The sequence below is a fragment of the Manduca sexta genome, chromosome 14 (genome assembly GCF_014839805.1).
Source record: "Manduca sexta isolate Smith_Timp_Sample1 chromosome 14, JHU_Msex_v1.0, whole genome shotgun sequence".
Taxonomy (NCBI): domain Eukaryota; kingdom Metazoa; phylum Arthropoda; class Insecta; order Lepidoptera; family Sphingidae; genus Manduca; species Manduca sexta.
Window position 1 is genome coordinate 9,210,632 of NC_051128.1, and position 23,099 is coordinate 9,233,730.

At 33.6% G+C, this 23,099-nt stretch overlaps 1 protein-coding gene across 1 annotated transcript in view; it reads left to right on the forward strand.

The window, feature by feature from the left end:
* LOC115445203 (beta-glucuronidase) overlaps window positions 1-22,532 on the forward strand; it is a 43,830-nt gene extending 21,298 nt beyond the window's left edge. The window contains exons 2-13 of the mRNA XM_030171398.2: window positions 923-1,192; window positions 3,441-3,623; window positions 12,370-12,539; window positions 13,489-13,631; window positions 14,980-15,167; window positions 15,478-15,624; window positions 16,376-16,548; window positions 16,889-17,032; window positions 17,312-17,396; window positions 18,566-18,742; window positions 19,129-19,267; window positions 19,688-22,532. Of these exons, the coding sequence (XP_030027258.1) occupies window positions 923-1,192; window positions 3,441-3,623; window positions 12,370-12,539; window positions 13,489-13,631; window positions 14,980-15,167; window positions 15,478-15,624; window positions 16,376-16,548; window positions 16,889-17,032; window positions 17,312-17,396; window positions 18,566-18,742; window positions 19,129-19,267; window positions 19,688-19,869 (2,001 nt within the window). The 3' untranslated portion in view covers window positions 19,870-22,532. The remainder of the gene's footprint in view (window positions 1-922; window positions 1,193-3,440; window positions 3,624-12,369; window positions 12,540-13,488; window positions 13,632-14,979; window positions 15,168-15,477; window positions 15,625-16,375; window positions 16,549-16,888; window positions 17,033-17,311; window positions 17,397-18,565; window positions 18,743-19,128; window positions 19,268-19,687) is intronic.
* The last annotated feature ends 567 nt before the right edge of the window (window positions 22,533-23,099 follow it).

Sequence of the window (23,099 nt, forward strand, 5' to 3'; positions counted from 1 at the left end):
AATAAAATGAAAATGAAATCATAGCTTGGGAAATATAACTGAATACAATAAACTACATTGCGGCATCGGCAAAAAATCATCGTGACGATTGTCATGGCATCTCCACGCAAGAACATCTCATGTTATAACCGTGAGCTTACAAAGACCATTACTAATCGATACACAAACCATTAGTACTACTATAACTATAGCTTAGGAATCCAAACTGATTTTCAAATTCGTGTCTTTAGCGAAACTGGCGAAATTTTACGATTCGGTAACGTAATGTTATATATAATATTGTGTATCTTAAATATTCTTGTGCCAACGAAGAAACTTTGATTCAGGTAGATTTACTACTACCTATCCGGGTTTTTACACAGTCAACGTACGTCGGTAAACTTAATGTTACCTACTGAAACTTCCTCATACTACCAACTTGTGAGCGTTTGACTGTTCAAGGCACAAATAATAAAAATATTGTAATCCAAAGGTTATGTATAAATAACCTAAATTGTTTAACGAATCTGATGCATTTAACGTCATTACAAAAAAATATTCTTATTAATAAAATAAATACACATCACGCACTTTTTACCGAAAGTGTAAGCAGAGGTGAAAACAGGGTACTCACTTTTCGCCATGTATGTTCCATCCCTTGATGTGATAGAGGCCTAGTATATCGCCATATCGTATACAAATTCCAGACTTGATACTGAACAAATAACGCAATATAATGATAGTAATAACAAATAATAGCGAATCAGGCAATGGTCTGACTCGCTATTCGAATCCAAGATCTCAGAGCGATGTCATATCGCACGCGGAATAAAACGTTGCCTTTGACGCAGTCTTATCAATAGAATTCCAAAATTAACCCTCGAATATCAATAAACATAACTTTAGTGTATTTAACAATATTCGTTAAAACATATACTTTCAGATGATGCCTTTAAGAAAGTCGAAGATGCTGGTCGTCCTTACGACACTATACATATCAATAACAAACGCTGTGGTGCCTCTCCGGGCGAGTGCCAACGAAATCAAACCCTTAACCAAGAAAGCAATAGAAAGCACAGGCGGTACATTATATCCAAGGGCCACAGAAACCAGAGACCTCAGGACCCTTGATGGAATATGGAACTTCAGAATGTCACCACTGAACCCCGAATATGGCTACAGAAATGGGTGGTACGAACAAGATCTTGAAAAGGTATGTATCTAAAGATAAATTTGTATTTCCAATTTACTGGAAATACCCTTAAACAATATTTTAATAAATAATTAACACTACATAAAACTAAAATAAATATCCGTTAGCCACTCAAGAAAATTAAACACAAAGTTATTGACTTAACCTTGCAAAAGTTTCTATTAACGAAGTCATCCGCTGTTTAAAGACATTAAACGATTAGTACTGAAACAAAACATATTTTCTATTTGAATGAAAACCTGCAAATATTTGAACACATCGCTAAACAACATTAAAAATTGTTTTATAATCAAAAAATTGTCACGTTCAAAATATCTAATTAGTTTTTATTCAATTATCATTATCATAAAATCTATTAGTATTATCAATATAATAGCCATTGCATTTGAGATTGCAATAAAGATACAGTAAACCTATCTACAATAATCTACACTTTCCAATATACATGTTTATGGCATTGGAAAGCATTGTAAAAAAAGCAAAACTGCTTTTGCAAGTATTTAAATAAAGTAATTCAGTTAAATAATTTTTAAGATTAGGTAAATCCGAAAAATAGTGTGAATTTTTCTTTATCATGACTGGGAAAATTATTTTAACAAAATGGTATAACTTGAAGTGTGCAAAAGCACTTTTTTATACAAAATCTCTAAAAAAATTAACTTAAGACTGGCCCATTTCAAAATAAACCAGGGTATGCAAACATCACGTGGTTCGACGATCCAATTTCTAAGATTAGAATGGTAAATTTACTACCAACAATATGTTGCACATATTTCCTGCTGCTAAAGTAATTGTTTACCGCTTTTCCATCATTTGTATTATTAAATCCGTTTGGTATATTTGCCAATACGTGAAATATTCATATAGTAGTATGTATATACTTACGTATACCAGTATAATTTAAGGTCGAAATACACTTATTACTTACTTAACATTCAACTTAAATACTACAGTTTCTATCAATATAATAAAACATTAAATGCAATCTTTATTAAATTTTAAATTGTAAAGCACACGCAGCTCATAAAATATAATATGTTTAATTTCCTATGTTAAAACTTTCTAAAAATATATTATTGGACGCAAAAATTGGGCTTGTTGCAACCCTATGTTTGAATTTGTTCAAATCTCAAACATTAACATCATTGTCCAAATTCGGACAGGAAGTTGAGGACCTCCTAATTGCGCGAAGTGACAGATTATTTCTCTGGATATATTGCAGTATAATAACTAATACATTTAACCTTGCAATGTTTACGTGTCCTTTTAGCAAGTTCCAATAGATATGTCCTTACGTTCCTGCCTGACAACATAAGGACCTGCCACTGACCGCTTTAGAGTCACTTATCTGAGAACAAACTATCATCAAAGAGCTCTGTTGTCAAGCTATTTTACCTAAATGTATCATCGGGTATTTCTCCCCGTGCCTCTTTTTCTCGTTATTTAAATTATCTACCTACATTAAAAAGATATTATGAGATACTATTATTTAATCTTTTGCCATAAACAGACTGTTTTGCTGTTAAACCAGTTTAATTTAGGCATATGTTATAACTTCGTTAATACCGTCTTGGCTTACACTACATGCTCGTTATGTAACTATAAATATGTTGTGAAAAAATATTGAACTATTTAAATTGATTTATTATACACAAGTATTAATATTACGTCAGAACGTGGGAACGTAAGCTAATATCCGATAGGAAAACATATTATTATATAAAAAGCTTTAATAATAACATTTTTTTATGTATATAATATATACAATTTAAAGCAAAATTTGTTTATGTCGCTAAATTTAATATATATTTGAATATTAAATCACCAATGACTCCCTCGGTGGGTTGTATTGCGTGCGCGGTAGGTCCACCGCTCTGAGATTCTGGGTTCGAATCCCGTATTGAGCAGTGATAATGCATTGTACGCAGTAGTGTAGTGCGTGTGTGCATTAAGTCAGCACTTAGCTCCTATTCACCGTAGTCTTCATGATAACTTGTAATATTGTTTCGATAATTATTCCCCACAAGCTTCTGCTCGTAGTGCTGCCTCCAAAACCCTGCTCGAGACAATGAGTAGAGGAACTACAGCATTCAGGGATTATAATAAAATCCTGTTATTATAACTATGCCTGTTTAAAATTAAAAGATCAATAAACACCTTTAGAATTAAGTCCCTCTAGAATGTAAAATAAATTTACGGGAAATAATTCTATAATTCATAATTTAGAGATATAATTATGTTGTTACAGATGGGCCCGATTATTCCAATGCCGGTGCCAGCGTCATACAACGACATAGGAGAAGACGCGACGCTGCGAGACCACGTGGGACTGGTGTGGTACGACAGGAGGTTCCACGTGCCGCCGTGGTGGGGCAGTGCCAACCAACGCGTCTGGTTGAGGTTCAGCAGCGTGCACTATGCCGCTGAAGTGGTAAGTTAATGCCGTCATAAACAAGCGTCTATCTAGCTGTCATGAATTGAAAAAAAATATATACTCTTGACTAGTCAGTAGATTTACTCCATTTCTTTATGTGTCCACTTTATATGGAGCATATTTTTTATGATGAGATAAAATATTATGTTATTCGGTGTCATATCGAGAGTACGTAACGTATCGACTCAATCAACATCACCGTTTAGGAAAATGTTACTACGGTCAGTAAGCTAATTTCGAACCATTCATAAAACACCAAACCAACCATGATTAACGATTATAATTACTTCACCATACAATTGCCAAACAAAAAAACTTGATAACACACGCGTGCAATGCGTAACACTTGAGGATACAATAAAAACTAGTCACAGTAACTGGTCTCGTGCGAAGTGCCGCCGCGAGATCGCAACTCAATTACCGCGGTGTGCCCGGCACGCTTCTTCAGACATTATAGGAAAAAGCTTCATTAGTCGTGGCATTATGTAAGGTTTTATTGGTTGCTCGGGCATTTGTGCGTAGGATTCTTCTTTAAGCTAAGTTTAAAATACTGTTCTGGGAATTCGGACATTCTGTGGTATAGGCCCAATAGAAATATTATGGTGATACAAAATTGGGCTAAAATGTACTTTATGTGTATCACATTACAATCCACGAGACAGAAATTAGTTTAACCATCAAAAGTTGCTCAAATGCCGTTATTAATGTTGTATAATTATAGAATTATTTTAAAAGTGGATATGAATCAAAACATACATAATCAATACGATTTGCAGACGACTGAGTCGTTTAGCTATACCAACTATAAACTTTATCGAAGCTTGTATGCATAATTTATTCCAACTTTATATTATTTAATTATATCTTTCCAAGATATCCTTTTGGTTTCTCATACAGCATTTAGCTAACGGCAAGAAATACGAATAAGCATTTTAATTAATCAACTGTTGAACGATTAAAAATTCCTGCAATAAAAATTATATGCGCAATACATGTTCAAAGAAGGCGAAAGCGCAAATACCAGTAGATTGGTATTTCATTAATAAATGTCAAAATACTTGTTTTTGTTGTGTAAAATGACAGTGACCGCTGGTAAGTTGAATAAGCACATAAAAATGTAAAGCACCCCGTTCCCATAACACAATAATGTACTGAGAACGAGAGCCTAACAAAACTACATTCACACAATTAACATACAAACGTCTCTCGTTACATCATCTTTAGATCCTACAGAACTTCGGAGATGTGAAGAATTTTAAACAGCCAGCTAACGCTCATTTATAGAGTACGTGTTACGTATCTAGCCATTCCTGTCACAGCCTTACACAGTAATATATGACAGGCAAAAAACACATGTTATGTGTGTCAACATAATAAAAATACACGTGGCTTCTTTGGTCTTAAGTGTTTGCTTGCCTAACTTCGCAAGTTGTTTCTATATTGACAGTTTAACTTTCCTACACTACAATTTATTTATTTAGTGGTAACGATCCCATACATTTCATAAGATTTAAATCTGAAATGTATCTACACTTTAATATAATTAAACCGAATTATCTCACGGGGATCATGTGAAACAATTAATTTACTAACATCATTTGAATAGAGGTTAATTATAGGGGTACTTTAATTTCAAAAGTAGAGAGAATGATTACTTCACTTACCAAAATGACGTTATGTTTTTACTATACATTCATTCATTAAATCTGTTGCGTTTATATAAGCAGTAAAGGGTGTGGTTGGAGATACGCTTAAGGTGTCTGTCGCTAGGCGATTTGCTCGAGGGTAATTGAGCAATTTGTCGAATAAGTCAGGTCTAGCGGCCACTCATGCGCTCACTGTTATCAGTGAAATGAGAGAATGAATCGGAAAATACGTCTTGATATTTTGAACATAAACATTGTCTAGAAATAAATATGAGTTAATAAGCGGCAATAGCCTAGTTGGTTTTGGAACGGACTGTCGAGACGAATGTCTGCAGGTTCTAATCCCCAGGGCACACACCTCTGACTTTTCTAAAAAATTATGTGTGTATTCTTTGTGAATTATCGCTTGCTTTAACGGTGAAGGAAAACATCGTGAGGAAACCTGCATACCTGAGAAATTCTCTATAGGAATTTTCAAGGGTGTGTGTAGTCTACCAATTGGCACTAGGCCAGCGTGGTGGACTAAGGCCTAATCAGTAGTAGAGGAGGCCCGTGCTCAGCAGTGGGTAAGTATATAATACAGGGCTGATATTATTATTATTATAATACGCTGCCTATTATCCTACTTATATTATAAACGTTAAAACTAATAATGATGATGACGATATGAAGAACTATATATAGTAAAACTACTTCAGAAATAGGTACAACTCGTAAAAAATAAATTCCAAATCAATTGACCCTATGAAAGTAGAAAATGAGATGATAATCTTCAAACGCCTGAACAGAACTTCCATCGCGATCACAACAGCCTACAAACAAAAAAACGCATCAACTTCGGTCCATCAGTCATTTGGGAGCTACGAGGCCGCAAACTGGCATATAGATACACAGATATTCACTTTACACCTATAAAATACCTCTTTTTGCGTCAGAGATTAAAGAAATAGCAAAACTATTTATTTATAATCAAAGATTAATTCTTCTTTGTTATTTAATATTATAACAGCAACTATGATAACTACCGCAATAATCATAAATAATGACGCGGGCCTTGACATATAAATTAAAACCTAAATAATCACTTCTAGGAAACGACGTATAAATGTTACACTAAAAATAATGTAGACAAGAACAATACCTCATGTAGTACAAAGGAATAAAATCAATAGGCGTGGTCAGTCACGTTGAAAATTTTATAAACAGGGCACACTTAAGATACTTTTTGTATGCAGACACTTTGCAATCACGTATGATAGAAACAATCGTGAGGTTAACACCGCCATTGACTCGATCCGTCAAATAGATTTTTAGGTCGGCATAAGTCCACCCGGATAACAAAAATATGAAATCTGTGAAATATATAGTCGGCTGTCAGCTTTCTTATAGACATAAGTAAACTCTCGCGAGACGTGCTGGTGGGACATAGGAGATGCGACAAACAATGATTACACTTACTGTTGAATAAACTTATGTCCTTCTCGATACGAGGAGGGCCTCTAGACGTCTTAATGAAGGAACGATAAAAATTACCTAGGATTGGTATGCTTTATACGAATGACCTTATAGTTTACAAGCGACTGCTGTCACGACAAATATATCACCTAGGCTCACTACCTGATCACATCCATGACCTCATCGTTCACAATCGACTGCTACGAACAATGAAACGCTTCTTAGAATCCATAGTCGATAGTGGCACATAGACTCCATGTTTTTAAAACCTATAATGTCGCCAATATGCATTGAAATTATTGGGCTATAACATTTTACATCTGTCTCAGGATGACGAGTGCTGAGCTGTACATAACGCTTCGATATTTAAAACTTGCTTGATGTTAATTGTCAGTGGTAACTTTTAACATTAGGATAGCATTTTAATTTAATTTAAAGCTCTTTATTGAACATCTTATCATCTTAGGCAAAGAGGAAAAATGAGTATACAATAGAGACTTGGTTAAACAAGAAGTACAAACGGCGGCATTGTCGCAATTGACGATTTGTCCCAGACAACCTTTGGACTTAAACAGATTGGAAAAAAGATGCACGTATATATTAAATAATATAAACGACATATTATATACCTAATATAAAAGTACCTACATATTATAATAATAAACAGAAAAAAGAAGAAATAAAATATCACAATGATAAGTAGTGTTGCTTAACAAGCCTTTTAGAAATGGGAAGAGATTTAGCCCTTCTTAGCGACACAGGTAACTCGTACAAGCGTGCTGCCTTACACTGTAAATGATTTATCAAAGACATGAGTGGCATGTTCGGGAATTTCATCATTGTGCGTCTCATCATCCAGTTTTATAATAAAATCAGATTTAGGACTGCCTCAGTGGCGTAGTTGTACTGCGTGGGCGATATGGCTACCGCTCTGAAGTCCCGAGTTCGAATATTGAGTTGGACATAGTCATACTGGATTTTACTGCTCAGTATCAGCCCGGAGTCTGGAATTTGTGCCCGATATGACGCTATTACATCATGCACATTATAGGATGGACACATGGCGAAAAGTATGTGCCCTTGTTGCACCTTTGCCTACCCTTCGAGGATAAAGGCGTTATGTATGTTTCTTTGTTGAGACTTAGATGAATTCTCGCACCTTTGAATTTCAATCTGCAAGATGAACACCTAATGTAAGAATCTGTGGCGAACCTTAGTTGTAGATCGCTTGTAATACATCAATTGCAGTCGACTGGAGGGCAGGAATCACTGACCTCGCTCAACAGACATTACTCAATCAGCTTCCTATTCAATTATGTGTGTGTCGCGTCTGCACGTGCTTCTTACTCGTGGCGTCTTTAGCTTTCACTATTTCGACAATATTTCTACAAAATTATACGAAAATTTTGAAATAATATCTAAAAATTTTACTGAAATATATTTTACCTGCATCTCACACGCCTGATAGATTTTTCCGAGTATAAAAGTCTCACTGTGCAATTTTTAAACACAATATCAGATGCAGTGAGACTATTTTAATGTTCCTGAATATAAACTTTATATGTTACTCTAGGAATATCTACAAAAACGCATCGGATTAGACTGAAATGTCATGGATTAAACATCGCTCTATATTGCGATTTAAAAGATTTTGTCCTAAATTGGATCAGAACAAAAAATCAATTACCAAAACTTAATCAATCAAAGATCCTTTGAGTTAACGTCCTTGGTCGACATTGTGTCTACATTGAATATTGGCAACTAAAGGCATATATTAAAGGTTCATATAGACCTACGTACTATAGGTACAATATAATACTTGTATGAGTCTAATGTCGAGCAAATCCAAGTCAATCACGATTCAGTCACAAAGACTAATCAGTCGTATTTAAATAAACCTGTCAATCGCCGGGCTTTACACGGTTTGATAAAATGTTTATTATAATTTACAATTATTAACTAGCTATTTCTGTGGGTTTAGCTTACATGATTTATGCGGAGGTAAAGTTTCATGTTTTCGAAAAATCGAATAAAGCACGAACATACACGCGGAACAGTTCTTTCAATGATTATATTTTTGAAAAAAAACCAACACGTATTCTAGGTTTTTAACGCATAGGTGCGGTCAACACTAAATATGCCTATACTTTGACAAGATGACATTCCTGACTTTCTATTTCATACATGTTGTCTTTTTGTACACATTTATTTAATGCTGACTGAACCTGCAATCGAGATGTGACGCACAATCACGGTTAGTAACTTGATGTTTGACTGATCGTAAAGTCGACTGATCTTAGAAAAAACTACCGGAATACTAATTTCTACTTTAATGTTTAGCTTCTTTCGAGTCACTGAACTTAATCGACTTATTTGTTGGGTGTATATGTTTGTGTAGAGCACGCGATAAATATAAAATAATACGAAATATGTAACAAGTAACATTTTATTTTTAAATTATTACGGATAGATATAATTTCCGAACTTTAAACACATTTCATCACAAATCATAATATCTTTTTTGTATAAAAATGATCTATCTAATCTAAGCTGTCTGAAATTTACAAATCAATCATATAAAGCTTTCATAAAGTCCATAATTCAGAATATATTGACGGCACAAAATCGATTTGTGACATAAGAACATGGTTGAACAATAAGACATAAATCATTCCACAGCAACACGGCGCGTCGCCAACATTATTTCAAGTAAATAGACAAACAAAAGATTTAGGTATAATAGTATAATGAATAACCACATTGTTTTTATGAATGAAGGTTTAAAATCTTGAAAAAAAATTTTTTTTTAATAAATATTTAAGCGGCGATAGCCTAGTTGGGTGTGGAACGGTCTGCCAAGACGAATGTCCGCAGGTTCAAATCCCAAGGGCACACACCTCTGACTTTTCTAAAAAATCATGTGTGTATTCTTTGTGAATTTATCGTTCGCTTTAACGGTGAAGGAAAACATCGTGAGGAAACCTGCACATCCGAGAAGTTCTCTATAGAAATTTCGAAGGTGTGTGAAGTCTACCAACCCGCTCTAGGCCAGCGTGGTGGACTAAGGCCTAATCCCTCTCAGTAGTAGAGGAGGCCCGTGCTCAGCAGTGGGCAAGTATATAATACAGGGCTGATATTATATTATATTATATAATAAATATTTAAGTAATGAGGAAAAAAAGTTGATTATATTACGAATGACTTTTAAAAAAAAATTATCTTTAGAAAATTTCACGTAAATTCTAAAATAGAACGGTTAAAAATAATTAGAACTATGGAATGTTGCAAGGTATTTTATTCCTTCTGCAATAGTGCTAAAATATATTCAAGAATAATTTAAAGTTAGATTCATTTGTTTTAAGAATTTATAGTTGCGGGATTAGAAATGCTTTCGGTCCATAAAAAATATACGTAAAAAGTAAACAAACAAAGTATTATTAAAACATATTGTTGTTTTGATGTTTAATTTATTTTTCCGTTTGTAATATAATATTTTGTTATAATTATTTTTTATTTTTAGAAGTTCTTTATATATAATATAAAGACCTTATAAAAATACAGTTGGCACGGCACCAACTTAAGGTTTTGAGAGATATAGATTATTCTTAACTTGTAGCCGCAAAAATTAACAAAATACAATTTATCACAATCAACCCACGCTGTTATCTTAATATCTATAATACAGCTAGATACATGCATCAGCCACATGACTGCACGCGATATGCCTGTAGGCTGACAAAAACAACATATCACATGCATCTATCACTTTTCACACATTCATAGTTTTCATTAACGAACGCATTGTTCTGTGATTAATACTTACGCTTTTGCAAGTTGTAATTGATTTATGTTTAAAAGGGGTGAAAATTTGTTAAAAAAACTAACATTACCAGGTATTATAATGTCCCTACGAACAAGTTTCAAATTACGCCATTCCTTGTAGCAATCACTGTTTATAACATGGATCAAGGCTTTGAACCTGTAAAGGTCTGCAATCTCTTCCTGAACACTCACATTTAACATAACATTATTTATTTTTATTTTTACTGAATACGATGCCATTTAACGAACATGGTCCAAGATAATACGTTTACATTTATTCACATTAACAAAGTAACTATAAAACTACCTGATCACAAAATCAACATTTACTTACGAATGTATATTTGGACTCTCTTCTTCAGATAGATTCATACAGGTGACCTAAAAATCTATGCAATAAAATGCCGGAACATAACACAATATAAAGTAATTCACTGTATATTTTTGTAAGTCACTAACTAGTCTTACAAAAACATTCCAAAAAAGTTATCAGAAAAAATATAATTCATTGTTGTTAAAATAATTAAAAACAAGCAACGGAATCGGTTTTTGTTGTTCTAGGAAGTTTGCTATTAGATAATTACACTTATTTGTACATACATGTAGATACTTATCGGTTTTAAAAATATAAGGTACCGTCTAATTATGAAATGTAACACAATATCGAACCGAACAACTTTAATATACATACTCACATATAAATTAATTTCACACCTCTATGTTACTTTTGAACATTGCATACCACGCCTTATAGTTATGTATATACAGAAAATAATTTGATTTTTATCCTAACGTAATTCATAAACGTTTCGTGTACCGCACCTTAAACAATTTACTCAAGCCCACGCAAGGTTAACGCACCTTACGTTAAAATTAACCTGTGCTCAAATACTTTGATCGTCATTTTTCGCAAATTACCATTTTGCACGTTGCTGCTATAAAGATTTAGTTGTTTGTTTATAATTGTGTATATACCGTCAGATTGACGCATCTATCTTATCTTATTTTGTGTAAAATACATACATTTTAGAAGTTTTTTGTTGCACTAGCTTTTTTTAAGTATGAATAGTTCCTCACATTCTGAAATAAAATATCCGCAATATACTTCTTTACTTCGAAGATCACATTCCAATGATCCTGTTAGTAATTTATTATGCTTTCCGACATATGCATTTAGAAATTATTCATAAAATTTCTAACAACTAGCATATTTTTAACGATTAACTTGAATTACTTCGCTTGTCGCTTATCTATTTAGTTTAGCTAATTGAAATCCTTAGTAAGCGTTACAAATACACTAATCGCACGAAACTCCAAAACATTATCAGTGTAAATGCATTTACTTGCAAACAAGTCCATTACTTCACAGCTGGACTCTTCACCAGATAACGTTGTTAGGCAATATTTGTAAACGGAATAGGAATAGCAAATGGTTTCGTCATTACCTTTTATCGTTCACTTCCATATCAGCAAATACGCCACGCTGAGTCGCGGTGTGAGCGAAACCGATAATGAACTTACAAATATCAACACTATTATTATAGAAATTTACAAAGCTATGGCTAGAGATGGTCTTGGCAACTAATTGATGTATGACTATAGTTTCAACTGGCACCGTTTTTATATTTTTCAAGTTCAACATATAAGTTAAACAAGAAAATGAATTACGTTTAAACATTCATTCTATAAAAAAAAAATTACATCTAGATAACATTATACCTATATTTTCCATTAAATGGTGATGGTATCTGATGGTAAAATACAATTTAATCTATCCACTGTACAAGTAATGCTTAAATGAAGACCACGTTTTTTTTCAGTGGATAAACGGAAAATCGGTGACGTACCACGAAATCGGTCACCTGCCATTCGAGGTGGACATTACTGAGTATGTGAGCTACAACACGAGTAACCTGCTGACAGTCGCCGTGGACAACACTCTGCTCGGAGACACCGTGCCTCAAGGCACTATCAGAGACATTGCTATTGGGTAAGTATATAAAGTGCCGCGCAGACACCGTTAAATTGTTTGCGAAATATGGCAGTATAATAACTATCAGTTTCATTCATTCTTGGCAACAAATTGAAAGCGTCTGTGAGATGCCTAAAGAAATTACTCAATTAGCTTTAAAATTCCAGTAAAAGTTAGAATATAAATTGTAGAAACCCAAACACTTGTATACTCTTAAAATGCACAATAAGGTGAAAACAGACAAACCAATAGAAAACAAAATCTTAAATACATTAAACATTACACATCTCAAGGTGCATACTATTAACTGGAAATAAAAAGCAACATGTAAATTAAACTCAGGTTAATTCAAATCATGTGTTTTCGGTTATAAATATCGTTTGGGTGAGATTTACACGAAACTGGCGCCTCGTCTGAATGAAAAATAAACTTTGGGGAAAACGCATTCACACTTTATGAGGTAACTGGATAAATAAATAAAACATAAACTCGGAATATATGAGAGGCTATTGAACCTTGTGCAATATATCTTAAGTGCGCACATATGGTACAGTACACGTTCCGGATTTAAGAGCTTACCGAGAAATTACGAAGAATAGTGCAACGCTTGTTTTATTGTTATTGTAAATGAATTAAAATTCGATTAAAAAAAATAAGATATAGATGCCATATATTTCATTCATATCCATTATTTTTCTCATACGGGCGCGACATAGTGACTTTTTTACACATGATGGTACATGGAAATGCGTTCAGACAGAATATCTATTAACGAGAGATTATCACTCGCCAGTCAACACAATTATGCCGACCTATTCGAAGCCGCATATATTATTAAACTGCACATATTATACACACTAATCCCGGGTCCACACCTATTGTCAGCTTTACTTTCAAGTGCTAGATCGAATACTATCCTAATCAGTACCAAAAAAAGGTCTATGTTTGATCGTCATAAATTTTCCAGATACAACAAAGTTCGCCTCGAACAAAGCTACACATTTGACTTCTTCAACTACGCTGGCATACATCGGACAGTGTTCCTGTATTCGACGCCACAAACGTATATTGATGACGTCATCGTTAACACAGACATACAAGGACTAACTGGTATGTTAATCATTATAAAAAAATAACTGTCATATACAGTTTTAAAGACTTAAGCTAGAATAAGTAGTCTATGAAAGTTTCCGAGGATCACCGTAAAGTCATAAGTTCTTGCTGACGTGTTCAAAATAGTTAGTTCGGGTGAAAACTTAGACAGCTGTCTGTAAATTACCGCACATCTAATTATTTTTAACTGACTTTAAAAAATGAAGTTACTTAATTCGCCGTATTATGTTATAGTAAAATCCAAGCGTACTACAGCGCTTTGCTACATTTCGAATTTCACAAGGACATGATTTGATTTATTTGAAAGATAATATTGATACCATCAAATTGATATAGATGAAAGGCATGATTTTTATCACTATAACCGTGACATATGAAAATTTTCTTTATAATATGGTGCGGCAGTACAATATCAATTAAATAAATTATGTCATTAATGAATCATTCACTAATAAATAACTGGCGCCTTCTGAGCATAAAATGTTCTACAAATACAAATCTACATTTAATATCATCAAGGGATTATTTCCCAAAAATAAATATTGGATAAATTATAAATTGCTGTCAAACTAATTGCATCGATACAGGATGTGGGCTCAAATTTCTCTCTGTTATCAGGTTATAATTTATGTTACATATAACTTTCCTGGAGTCTAAACAATTACCCTTTATTTTTTGTTTAGTTTACCTACATACTATATGTATGTAGAGCGTAGTAACAGATTATACTTGCCTCTGTAAATATGCCAAGATAAATCATAGTAGATCCATAGGAATCATCGTCCAACCATATGGAAATGATATTAGTAATAGACTAGGAATTGAAGTCATGACCCCGGACATATGTGGCAATGATTTGTCCTCTAGCTTACATCAAGCCTATAAATGTGAATTCATCACTTTACGATTGTATCAATAAATTATGTATGGATTACAACAAGCCATTACAAAATCACTGTAATCAATGAAGAATGCAATAAATGATCCATTAATATTTATATAACTATGAATCTTTTTTTACTAGGAAATGAATTATAATTATTAATGGGTTTAATTGTAAAAATAAAGAAAGACAATTTACAAAACATTGAATTCCAATACTAAAAAAAATTATTACCAAATAATAATAAGCCTAAATTGTCTTTTAGTAGTGTCAATGTATTCTGGTTAAATTTGTTTAATGCTTGATTATTCTGATAACTATCCTATGCTATCTGCAAATTAAATTGTATGCTTTAAAATACATATTACACCCACTACTTTTTTATTCTGAAAGTACATTATAAATAAACGAGATTTTAACCTCGTACAAGACCAGAGTTCAATATTTTTATTTTATTCCCAGGTTTCGTAGTATACAATGTAACGTTCAAAGGTCCGGCAGATACTCTTTGTTTGGTTCAAATGTTTGACAAATCGGATGCGCAAGTCGCCGCGTCCAGCGACTGCGCAGGATTGCTTGAAGTGGGAAATGCGAATTTCTGGTGGCCTTACCTCATGCATCCGAATCCTGGATATCTGTACACCTTTAAAGTAAGTTTACAAGGAACATATTATTACTGCGTAATATATGTTATAGTAATATTATGGCACCTAAATAATTGTGATAGTAATCAGTTATAACCTAATACAATTTCCTTGTAACCGACTTCATCGTCATCATATTTCTATATTTGTCTTCCTAGAATGTACTAATTTAATTATTTACTTCACTTTTAGTATATCGAATTTACAGTTTATTTTTTATGTATCTGTTCCTACAATTCACGCCGTATAATATTTCTCCTTCCTCAATAAAATTACACATTCATTACTTATTTAATCCATGCGCAATTTTTTTCAGGCGACGCTGATTGGTTCACTTGGAGAAATAATCGACACGTACAGCCAAAAAATTGGTATCAGAACCGTGACTTGGACCAACACATCGGTTTACATAAACGAGAAACCAATGTACATGAGAGGATTCGGAATGCACGAAGACTCTGATGTAAGTAAAACAACTAAACGAAATGTAATATTTCATAATAATTCCACATATTTTTATTTATTACCTAGTCAAACTTTTATTCCGGTGAATTAAAATAAAAGAACGTGTTGCCGATGAAAAGCCTATATTTTAATTAAAATTGTTACACATTACAAAGGTGCAAGTAAGTACAAGACAATGTGTGGGCTTATTCTATAAATTGAGACCGACAATACAGAGACAGCGTCTCAGTCTAGAACGGACGCTTCGAGACGTTGCATAACTTATGTAATTTTTTAATTTATTCTGGGATTGACAATATAAAATGTATATAAATTTCTATCCATTTTATAATATATTCAGTAAAATGGTGAGATTTTAACATTCACCTTTTAAAAATATCGTTTCATATTATTTCTGCAATAAATACAATTATACCCATTGTGCCAACATTGCTTCTTGCCGCAGTACCAGCATGACTGATACTGCAGCGCTTATTTACAATGAGAGACCCAAGAATATAATAATAATAATGAAATCGGTATTTGATTAAGTATTACCAAATCAGCAAACCCTTAAGATGGTCATAGAAATCGACACTGGGTCTTAAGTTTACTTACTGCATTTATATATGAGGTTGAAAAGCTATAAAATTTAAAGTGGTTAGTCATAAAATTACATAAATATTTTTATATCAAATGTATGCACTTATGCTTAATTTATAAGCCAACATGTGGTTTTCTCAGTTCTCTGAATTTATAAATATTTACAGTTGAGAGGTAAAGGTTGGGATCCAGTATTATGGGTGAAGAACATTAACTTATTAAAATGGACGGGCGCCAACGCGTTCCGAACCTCACACTACCCTTACGCGGAGGAAATATACCAACTAGCTGATGAACATGGAATTATGATCATCGACGAATGTCCTAGCGTTGACACTGAGTGAGTTTCAAAATATTGTGTTAATTCTATTTATTATTAATTATTAGAGTTTAATAAAATTATTTACATTAATTGATATCAAAGGCGCATAGAGCCAACAGCAATTTCTAATAATATCATAACATTACCAGCAATTTTTAACTTATACATACACTCATGCGTTTTATCGTTTTTAGCGGCGTAAGCTACATTAGATTTTGTAAAATTTTACTAAACTATTTCATATTTTTGTAATTTACAAGGCATTCTGAAGGACACATTCCGATTTCTAACACTTCAAAGTACAACTAAAAAAACAGAATTTTGGCATTTTTAGACATAATCCCCTTTTGCTCCGCAGTATATTCTCCGCGGCGCTCCTGGCGAAGCACAAGCAGTCTCTCACGGAGCTGATCCGACGCGACAAGAACCACCCAAGCGTCGTGATGTGGTCCATCTCCAACGAGCCTAGGTCTGCCAACAAATTGGCTGACGCTTACTTCGGGTATGATACTGATTTTCCATAATTTGCTGATTCTCATAAAATGACGTTTAGATACATTCTGGATCGAAGGACCAAAATAACTTTATTAAATTTCGTTTGTATCATTATACGACCAATATTTATACAATATGTAGGTACTAAATACATTATAATCAAACTAAAATATTATAGATTTATATCGGCATTGCAGCGCTCATCAGGCGTCTTGCTTGTCGGTCCATTTACTAAAGAACCATATAGAGATTATACCGTCTGGCTATAATAATGATTTTGTTTCAGCGAGGTGGTGAGGCATGTCAAGTCGATGGATCTTTCTAGACCCGTCACTATCGCAATATCGCAGCATTACAATACCGACCGATCCGTGAGTACCCATATATAAATTTTTGGGTAAATTACTTAGTTGTTTTTAAATATGACATATTTGTTTAAGAAAATTATACATATTTTGGAGTACAATCCTAATATTTTGTCTCATTTATTCGTACCTGACACACGTTATTTACTGTGTCAACAATTTTTACTGCCTTAGTCCGACGACACGGCACAAACATATGCTATCTCAAACATAATTTGTTAGCAATTTGTTAATCGCTGTAATATAATTACATTATCTCTTAATAACTACATATCTTGCACGACTTTTTCAAGGTCTTTTTAATAGTATTATCTACTTTTTTTATGGATTTGCAAATAACTCAACGACGTTACTATTGTCATACATTATTTCAATAGTCATACAAATATTTCAATAAGTACTTACTTCATTTCAGTTGTATACTTTGTATAGGTTTCGATATTTTCTTGCACTTCCACAAAATTTTAATGTTTAAATATACATTAAAAAGTATGCTCAATCGCTAGCATACGAGTATTATTTACGACAAATTATAGGGAACAAACATACCGCCATTTAATGAATGCAGCTAAATATATAAAATTGAGTATAGTTTTGTTAGTCACTTCTAAGGCGATACAAAATTATAACGATTATATTGTAAATAAAATGTAAAGAATGTTATCGCAGAATAAATGTGGCACGCCTTGATGGACGCGAGTCGATCACATCGGTCTAGTGTGATGAATGGAAATTATTTACTTATTTATACTTTACAGGAAGAATATTATAAATCTTATAGAACCTAGGCCATTTATTTATTTAAAAGGTACACCAACAGCATACATATCCTTAAATCTAAAAAAGAAATATTGCGTGTTAACAATTGGCTGATAACAAAGTAAATATAATGTAACTAATAAACAGCAATATTTAGATGAAAAATTAAATTTTTATAAAAACTTAAACAGAATAAGAACTGATAAATAATAATAAACATTAAACAAAGGTACCTATTAACAATATAAATATTTGCAGGTACTACCGCTTAGTGCTATAGACTACTTTTACCCCAGAAATGGGCTTTAAATAACATATAATAATATACAAGCGATAAAATTGCACATTATATTATGTTTACTAAATATACTAATATAAGTTCTATACTAAGTTAACGTAATAATGTTTGGTTCTAGGGCCAACATTTGGACGTGATCTGCTTCAACCGATACAACGGTTGGTACCACAACACAGGCAACTTGCTAAACATCGCCAACAACGTGGTGGAGGAAGCCACCGCCTTCCACCGCAAGCACAACAAGCCGGTCATCATGACGGAATACGGAGCCGACACTGTATCCGGCCTGCATTTAGTGAGTATTTCATAAAAATGAATAACGAAACAGCCGTTGATTGTACGCGACTCGAGTTACAACACCTAAACTTTGAATTACAAATAACTAAATCCTAATTCGTCTATACTAACTAGTATTAAATAGAATGATAGTTTTTTGCTGTGTACGAATAGGTCTCATTGCTGTGTACGAATAAAAAAAAAGAAAAGATTTTTCATCATGGCGACTGATGCATGTTCATCAAGAGAAACTACAAAGGCGCCGTCTGTGAATTTGTTGTACGTAACAGCTTTCAGTGATCGACCTATAGTACGAACTAGGCCTTAGTAACATTGTAGTGTATTTGACTCCCAAGAGTATTAGGTAAATGTTATTTACATTATGCATGACCTGTTTGTTTCCAGTACCCTGAATACGTTTGGTCTGAGGAGTACCAGGTGGCCCTTCTATCTGAACATTTCAAGGCGTTCGATCGGTTGCGGCAAGCTGGCTTCTTCGTCGGAGAATTTATTTGGAACTTCGCCGATTTCAAGACTGCACAAAGTTAGTATAAACATAATATTACGTAGGTACCATCTAATGCCAAACTGATCTGTACATAAGAGTTAAGTACATACTTATTTTTTTGTCACGATCACCCTCATCGTGTGGATTTTTTAAAATTAAACTTATTCTGATTTTTAGTTATTCAGATGTGAAAAACTTCTAAATATACTTACATTTACCTAATTAATTAGAGCACAGTATTTAAGAAATGTACTGTATCTTTGATTTCTGCTAATTCATATGCGTAGGCGACTACTAGTGGGCTCAGCATGACACACTGCATTGATTCTAAACAGCGACATGTGTATTTCATGACCAATTATTAAATTTCCACCTTCTCTCTAAGCTAATTAATGTACCATAGTCTGTCGCTGCACTAGAATAGAGTAAATAGAAACAAAACATTAAATCCATCAGCAATAACCCGCGTGGGCGGCAACAAGAAGGGCGTGTTCACGCGCGCGCGCCAGCCGAAGACCGCGGCGCACCACCTCCGCGCGCGCTACAGCGCGCTCGCCGCCGCCGACGCGGGCGCGCCGCCGCCGCCGCTCATGTACTACGTCAGCGACAACAAGCCCGCGCACCACGACGAGCTCTAACCACCGCGCTACCATTGTGAACCATCCGACGCCTTGGACGGTAAACCGCCACTAACCGCCATTTCCAATAAACGATCGCAATCGCTTTTTTCGAACAAAAATGGACCAATCAGAACAAAGTATTTTTGACATACTTACAAATGAGTTATTTTGATTGGTTAATTTTCGGAATCGGATTGAAGATTGAGATTGGGATCGTTTATTGAAAACGACTGTCAATAAGTCATGCTGTACGATGAACTATCGACCAATTAGATTTTACATCTGACGCCTTAAGGATACAGTTAGCACGACTCCTCTGGCTCATTAATGTGAAAAAATCTTTGATAACATAAGTGACGAGTGCAGTGAACTGCATACAGTAACTTCGCAGTTCAAATTTTAAAGTCTCGGGCAACACTAGTGTGTTCTCTTACCAACCAAGAAATTCATCAATCTATTCCTCATTATTGTAATAGACTAGGGCGTTAAGTTGAGCGTATGCTGCAAGCTGAACATGACCTTCATGTTATCCATAACAAGCAAAGCTATAAGAACATTATGAGTGCATTCTTTTAAATAAACTTGCAATGAACGCGTCACCCGACGCGCGAGTCATGCGCCCTGAGTATGCGCTTTGTCCTAATTGACAAGTCGTTGGACAAGATCGCCCGCTTTGCCATGAACGATCGCGAACTTATGAGACGTCACACAACCGCATTTGGTATGAATGCACTATTCAATGTGTAACATCTTTATATATTGTATAATCTATCAGGCTTATCTGAAAAATCGAAATTAGCATCTTTTAAGAACGTTAAGTTGGATTAATTCTCGAAGACGTTAAGTATCTACGTATAATGAGTTAGTGGCTCGTATACCACAGAAAAAGTGTCCCAGAATAGTATTTTAACAACAAATGGCATTGCAGCCAACTTTGACGCTGCGTGAGTCGTGACGCTTCACGTGGTGGTCAGTCAATAGCGTTCTTTACTCTGATAATTTGATGACAGGACTTAGAACAAATGCCAACAGCAGCCGGTGAATAAGGTTATCGTAGACTAACAGAATCATCCAACTATTATTTTATAGTCTCCATTGCAGAAGACGTAATGGGATTCTCTCTTGCGCATACCTACTTGTAAAGCTGTTACATAATACAGAAAGCAATCCATTTATATTTGCGTCGTCAGTAGAAGCGTTGGCATGCCCACTGCCTGTATTTACCACCAAATAATATCCCATACACATTTTATTTGTATAATTATTGCCTTTTATACATTATTAAGTGATACCTCGTTAAGACAAATTAAAATATTGTTTATGATTTGTCTACTATCGTACGTATCTTAGTTGATTTAAAAGGCACTCTATTTAAACATATTACTTAAAGTTAAAATATGTACTGATATATAATATTATTATATAAAATGTGTTGTTACTCCGTCTTAATCTTTTTTTATCACAAAATTGCATTAATCAATTGGTATTTATTATAGGTATTTTTCACATCTTGCCTTTATATCGCAAATGTAAAATTCAAGGAAATACTTTACATTAGATTAGAAGGAACTAAATTATGCCTATACAATGCATAATATTAATATCAGAATACCCACAAAGCTGCAACACCTGAACTCGTTTGAGCTCTATGCGAAGTAATGGCGTTACGTCATAATATACAAATGTACGTAAATATTTCAGTACATAGGTATGATAAGTCGAAGTGGCCTCTTACATTGCGTTTATATAAATACTAATCCAAAAACTAATTTGCAGTTTTTCCATAAATTATTTTTGGTACGTATCGTGCCATTAAAATAATATAATATCGCTGCTTTTAAAAATAGTGACACAATAAAAAATATAAGTATTTTAAAACAAATGTTATCTTTTTAAATATTGGAAATGGGCTGATATTTGAATCGCCAGACATTTCTACAATGAATTTATTTGTTACTTTGGAATATTTTTAAAAAGAAACTTCGAAAATGACTTTTTACAGCCGTTTTCAATAAACGATCCCAATCTCAATCTTCAATGCATCTCCGAGAATGAACCAATCAAAACGAGTTATTTATAAGCATGTCAAAAAAAACTTTGTTCTGATTGGTCCATATTTGAGATAGTTCGAAAAAAGCGACTGGGATTAATTATAATTAAAAATAGCAGTTTTTCGGATTTTATCTCGGTTTTTATATTTTATTTTTTCTCGACATTTCGAAGACTGCATCCTTGGTGGTCACAGAGGGAAAACCGCGATAAAATCCGAAAAATAGTTTAATTTTAACGTCTAACATTCGCGTAAACATTTGAAAACTTATTCCATTATCAAAATTAAAGTACTATTTGCATTGAGTCACTATTCTTATGCAGCTGTGATATTCGTGTACCTCAAAATAACTTGCAAAGTGAAAACGCGTATTAGTTTTTTATAAAATAAAGTATTTTATCATACTAAGATGTAGATATATGATTTTAACAAATAGTGTTGAATAACCACCCAAAAATTTAATTGTACTTTAAGCCTGTACAAGGAACTGTTGTATTTTTATATAAAAATATATGTAGTTTAAGAACAAATACTAAGTTATTTTATCATCACAAAGTAATTATTTTTAGGACAACGATATGTGAAGTATGTACATATTTATTCTAGTGTGAATAAAGTACAAAATTATCAATCGTTTTTTTTATTGTCCTTAATATATTTTTCCATATATTATAATATACAATTAGGAGACAATGTACAAGCCTGGAAAGTCTACAATGGTGTTATTCAACGCCTGAAGGCAAGCCCCGGAGAACTGTAAGAAGTTTCGTATTCTCGTAAGTATCCCTGCGTAGTACCGCTATATGACTCTCAAGTCACCATTTTTAGAGCTCCAACAATATCGTGGTTCATTAATTTCGGGTTGCTACGCAAAAGTGCCAGACAGACACCTTATTTGCTTTTAAAGCCTTCTATAATTTCTAGCACATTAAGTACTTCATGTTTGTTTATACATGCATGCAATTAATATAGGTATTGGAAAAAAGTATTTATACCTCAAATCAGGGATGTTATGGAGCTCCGTAACCGTAACCGAAACTATCGGATATCCGAAATAAAAATATATCCGGAACCGTATCCATTACAAAAGTTTCGGATAAGTTACGAATAATATGTTCCGACAGGTTTTTATTTTACCGCTCATGCACTACGTGAATCTTGTATAGTTTGTTATTTTTAGTAATAACATAACCTCATT